This window comes from Kryptolebias marmoratus, linkage group LG21 (assembly GCF_001649575.2).
Source record: "Kryptolebias marmoratus isolate JLee-2015 linkage group LG21, ASM164957v2, whole genome shotgun sequence".
Classification (NCBI taxonomy): Eukaryota; Metazoa; Chordata; class Actinopteri; order Cyprinodontiformes; family Rivulidae; genus Kryptolebias; species Kryptolebias marmoratus.
The window spans coordinates 12,723,459-12,729,115 of NC_051450.1; the positions used below are offsets into that span (position 1 = coordinate 12,723,459).

Consider the following 5,657-nt stretch of genomic DNA (forward strand, 5'->3'; position numbering starts at 1 on the left):
TGACCAACATTTGTCTTTTGATTCACATATTAAAAAACTCTTTTGGACCGCTGTCCTCTAAATGACTGAACTCTACAACCATTGGAAAATATTATAGGATTGCCCCTCTTACAGGATGTTCTTTCAGTTGTGTATTATTGTAAATATGTATCATTTTTCAAAATCCCAACCTTCTGGTATTTTAAACAATAAAAAAAGAAATATAATTGTTGTATTTTCTTAATCAAGTAGAGAAAAAAGAAAGTACCTGCAGCACTGTAGACATACCAAACATATAAACAAATAAAACTCTTCTCACACTCTGTATTTTACAGTTTATTTAAAGCTGACTGTAACACCTACAGGAGAATCATTTGTTTTAGTTCAGGTTTCTGGACATTTCTCCACAGCCTCCTGAGGTTTTCTTCTTTTATTTTTGATTTTCCTGCAAATATAAAAAAAAAATATATATATATAATGAAAAAAAAACATTGCTCACTCTTTTTTCCTTTATTTGTGCAGTTTTTAGCTTTACATTAGATTATATTCTATTTTGATGTTTAAATGAAAGTGTTTTTTACCTAATCTACATTTCCCTCTGGTGACTGAGTTGGGAAACCTGAACTTGTTGAAAGACCGTGCCAATCATCACGATGAGCCTGACGAGTTATCTGTTGATTTAGGAATATTATAGATTATGTTACTTACAGAGTTTTACACTCATTTCTCCCCAGTCTCTATATAAAACAAATTAGGTAAATACATGATACATAGCATTCCAACTCTCAACTTAAAAACTATGATTGTGTAAAAACTAATAAAAATGCCAGCTCAATTACACAGAAAGCTTTAAATTGAATTAGAATAAGGTGAGGTATTACATTTCTCCCCAGGTAGTGAAGCATCTCAAAAATGACTTTTTCTTGCTCTTTAGTTCACCTACCCTTTTTTTCTTTTCCTCCTGAGCAGTAGATAGCAGTGCACCTGCTTTTTCAGGCTGAACCTGCAACAGATAAACACTTAAACAACAAACGGCTTTAAACTAATTAAATAAATAGAAGTACATCTAGAACTCATTCTTTCAGTGTTGGTTTTGGACACTGGCATCTTTTCAAGTTATTAATTATCCTGTTTTTCTCTGTAGCTGTGTAGGATTTTCCAATTCATGTGGAATTACTCTTGTAAATGGGAATGTACAAGAATAATCTAAGTTGTAACATCAGGCGTCTGTAGGAGAGCTGCAGTAACAGCAGGTTTTTATTGATGGAAAGTCACTGACATTAGATTTCAGACAAAGTTGAACAACAATCAGTGTCCAAACAGAGAACACAACTCTTTAACAGATACTACTTTTGATTCCTGCATGTAATGACTCAAACATATTGAATTAAAAAAAAAACTATCAAATCATTAGGTTGTTGACACAATCATTGGCTAATCTTCACTTCTTTCTTCTGACACAGTCACATTTTACAGCTATAAAAAGTGCAGAGCAGCATGAAACATTCAGTTCATTCAGCTGTTAGAGTTGTTTTCCCCTCAGTTTTTGTTCGGCCTCATCAGCATCAAAGTAGGAGTCCCACATTTTGTTGTCCTCTGGTTTGTAGCTGTTGTTCTTACCTTTGTTTCCTTCGTGTCGGCAGGTTTTGGGTCGATCTCAGGTCTGGTTTCAGTTGCATTGGAGGTACCGTTCAGCTGACAGTTAAATAAAACATCATCACTTAACCCTGATCAAAGACTGATGAGAAACAAATACTTCCACTCTTCTCCACAAATGCCAACATGATGAAGTTTGTCACTTGATAAAAATCAGGTCGACCTACATTTACAGAGGTATCATTCCTTTGGTCTGGCAAAAGCTGATATAATTTAAAAAAACAGAATATAATTTTAAAAAACCCATTACATTAGATTATATTAAATTTGGATGTATAAATGCCATCTGTCTGTATGGGTTTTTACCTGGTCCACATTTCCCTCTGGTGACTGAGTTGGGAAACCCGAACTTGATGAAAGGCCGTGCCAAACACCAGTAGAAGGACGACGAGGAGGATTCTTTGTCTGCTGATTTAGGGAATATTATTGAATATGTTACTTACAGAGTTTTACACTCATTTCTCCCAAGTCTCTATATAAAACAAATTAGATAAATCTAAAATACATAACATCCAACTTTAAACCAATCACAGAACCCTGGAATATGTGGCTGAAGTGGCATTTTGGTGTCTATTGGTTTTTACACAATCACAGTTAAAGTTTCTAACTTTAAACTTTAGTTAATGAGTCCTCTGAAGCCTATTTATTTATACACACACACACACACATATATATATGTGTATGTGTATATGTATATATATATATAAATAAAACAAAAGCTTTAAAGTAAATTAGAATAACTGGAGGTCCCCTCCCCATGTACTGAAGTATCTCAAAAATCACTTTTTCTTCTTCTTTCTTCTTTGGTGACTGTATGTTAGTTTTTATAAGTTGTTTTTATGACTTTTTAAATTTGTTTTTATGATGTAAAGCACTTTAAACTGCCATGTGCTGAAATGTGCTATACAAATAAACTTGACTTCTTTTGTTCACCTACCCTTTTTTTCATTTTCTTCTTAGGTTCAGATTGCGATCCACTTGCTTTTTCAGGCTGAACCTGCAACAGATAATCACTTGAACAAGAAACAACTTTAAACTAAGTTGTAACATCAGGCGTCTGTAGGAGAGCTGCAGTAACAGCAGGTTTTTATTGATGGAAAGTCACTGACATTAGATTTCAGACAAAGTTGAACAACAATCAGTGTCCAAACAGAGAACACAACTCTTTAACAGATACTACTTTTGATTCCTGCATGTAATGACTCAAACATATTGAATTAAAAAAAAAACTATCAAATCATTAGGTTGTTGACACAATCATTGGCTAATCTTCACTTCTTTCTTCTGCCACAGTCACATTTTACAGCTATAAAAAGTGCAGAGCAGCATGAAACATTCAGTTCATTCAGCTGTTAGAGTTGTTTTCCCCTCAGTTTTTGTTCGGCCTCATCAGCATCAAAGTAGGAGTCCCACATTTTGTTGTCCTCTGGTTTGTAGCTGTTGTTCTTACCTTTGTTTCCTTCGTGTCGGCAGGTTTTGGGTCGATCTCAGGTCTGGTTTCAGTTGCATTGGAGGTACCGTTCAGCTGACAGGTAAATAAAACATCATCACTTAACCCTGATCAAAGACTGATGAGAAACAAATACTTCCACTCTTCTCCACAAATGTCAACATGATGAAGTTTGTCACTTGATAAAAATCAGGTCGACCTACATTTACAGAGGTCCCATTCCTTTGGCCTTGTACCTAAAACAGAAGAAAATATAACTTTAAAACAAAATTATATCAGTATCTCCACTAAATAAGATTTTTATTATTGTAAACTTTAAGTAAAATATTAATTGAAAAAATAACAGTGAACCTAAATATAAAATATATTTGTTTTAGTTAACAAAAATCCCCCAAATCAGATTTTTAAAAGCGAATTTCCATCCTATTTGTCCATTAAATTGATTAAATTCTTTCCTTTGTGGTTTCTAAAAACTGAATGACTTTTTAAAAGAGAAACTTTACCAGCAGTCCTACATTTAGTATTTTCAGATAACACTGATGTCCAGTCAGACACTGAACAGAAACGGATGTTTGAGAATAAAAGGTAGAATCAGTCTAACAGCTGAGAAATGAGTCACAGAAAAGACAAAAAACAAGAGTGAAACCAGCGAACATGTGATGAGAAATCAATCTGAAGTTCTAGGTCTGTAAATGAAAGGTTTCTCCTCAGAAAAGTAAAATCATTTATCTGAACTGCAGGTTTTAACTCAGCCTGTCTGCTGTCATTAAAATCGTTTGAAAGGTGAAAGTTTTTCTCAGAGTTTACTCACCGTTGTTGAATTAGACCCCCCCAAGCCTAAGATACCTGGAGATAAAGACGGGGTCTGAAATTTTAATAAAAATGGATTAAACTCAGTCCAAGAAAATAATTTATTTTAAAACGTATCAAAGTTTGTATTTCTTAAGACAATTCAATAGTTTCATTACAAAATTGGATAATTAATGACACTTTGTTCTAACCTAAGATAATGATTTTAAATAAAAATACTAAACTAATATTAAAGTTGTGTCAGAGATAAATCCTTTACACTATGGTGATATGTAAAGAAAAAATATTTACACAAGGTACAATGAATAAGTCTTTTTGGTCTGTTTGTTTGTTTTACCCTCCTCAAGTCCATGCCCTCTACTTTCTGGCTTTCTTTGGGTGCTGCATTCGAGTTCTCAGTCTTCTCTTGTGTTGCCACGACACATCCCAAAACACAGAGCAGTAAAAGTCCTCTCATCGTGGAAACTGTCTGTCCTCCGTCTGTTCTGTGGAGTCAGTGTAGGTGGTTAACTTTGATTATCTGCTTCACTTTTTGCTTCATTTCAAAGTCCAGCTGACTCAGTTTTTTAACCTTTTTGTTGATTTTGTAGCATTTTCCAGGAAGTCATTTATGTACGCATCATTTTAATTTCTCAGCCATGACTTATGGTTTTAACATCTTATATAATATGATTTCGACTGACATAATCAGGTAAAAACCACGAGTTTAGCTTCACAAATAAATGTTATGAGCGCCTCAGATGGAAGCAGAGGTGTGTGTTTCTTCTAAAATTAATGATCAGCTTCTTGGGTTTTGTAACTCCAGCATAAAGAAAAAGATAATCAGCCATCAGAGATGTCTTAAAAACAAAATGCTGTCTCTACACTACATCAGTGGTGTTGGAGATGATCTTATCTTTTCATAAACAAATAAATGGTTTAATCTGCTGATCTCGTCTGGTCAAGTCGCTGTCAGGACGACAGCTGCATGGAATTAGAGCAGTGATTTTATATAACCTTTTTGTCAAACAAAAGGATAATATTGACACAGAAAAGGATGGACGCATTTCTGGTTGTGCCAAAATGATGTGTGTTATTAAATGAAGCAAACGTCAAGCCTGCGCCTGACCGCAGTGGCTTCTTCACGTACAGCCAGTCATCGTCCTACAGGACTTTATACCCTCCCACTCCACAGGGACAAATCAGAGCAAACAAACCAGCACACCTGGTCCCACTGTGGCAAGCTGTGAAGAAATTAATAACCAACGCAGCTGAACAAGACATACTGTCGGTCGGTCTTGGTTTCAATTGGAAATTAGAAGCCCTTAATATTCCTGCACACACACACACACAAAACAGATCCTTCCACCTGAAATGTTCTTTGTGTGAACACTGAAGCAGCTGAGGTTTATTACTGGACTTGAGGGCACTCATAGGAGTGACATGTTGGGATGATGTTCAACTGGAGACCAGCAGGTGGCAGGATTTGTGTTTCCAGACAAAATGTTATTCATCCTTGCTGTTCCCCTCTGTTTACCTGACGACGCTGAAGTTGGCATTAACTTCTAGCGTCGAATACCTAAAGGGCGATTCCACCTAATTTTTCACTACCATCCGAGTCTTTAATTGATTCTAATTTAAAAACTACTGCACCTAGACACTTCAAACCTGGACTGGATTCTTCTCCTCTTCCAGATACATGATTAAAACCATGATTGGGATGTGTGAAACCTTTTTCTGATTTGTGAAAACTCATTAAAGTTACATTTTCACCTGTTTTTGG

The 5,657-nt window shown here is 35.3% G+C and overlaps 1 protein-coding gene across 4 annotated transcripts; it reads right to left on the reverse strand.

Moving 5' to 3' along the window:
- Nucleotides 1-302: 302 nt before the first annotated feature.
- Nucleotides 303-4,416, reverse strand: LOC108230249. 4 transcript variants are annotated; one of them, XM_017406304.3, is made up of 11 exons: nucleotides 4,233-4,414; nucleotides 3,897-3,950; nucleotides 3,289-3,321; nucleotides 3,086-3,160; nucleotides 2,573-2,632; nucleotides 1,942-2,040; nucleotides 1,803-1,838; nucleotides 1,600-1,674; nucleotides 923-982; nucleotides 561-650; nucleotides 303-424 (listed from the first exon to the last, which is right to left on the reverse strand). In XM_017406304.3, the coding sequence occupies exons 1-10, from the start codon at nucleotides 4,350-4,352 to the stop codon at nucleotides 561-563; spliced, it is 702 nt and encodes a 233-aa protein (XP_017261793.1). In that variant the 5' UTR covers nucleotides 4,353-4,414; the 3' UTR covers nucleotides 303-424. The 4 variants fall into 4 exon arrangements, with proteins under 4 accessions (XP_017261793.1, XP_017261791.1, XP_024859642.1 ...); XM_017406302.3 differs by having other exon boundaries at nucleotides 1,942-2,043; nucleotides 4,233-4,412; XM_025003874.2 differs by lacking the exon at nucleotides 1,803-1,838 and having other exon boundaries at nucleotides 4,233-4,416.
- Nucleotides 4,417-5,657: the final 1,241 nt, after the last annotated feature.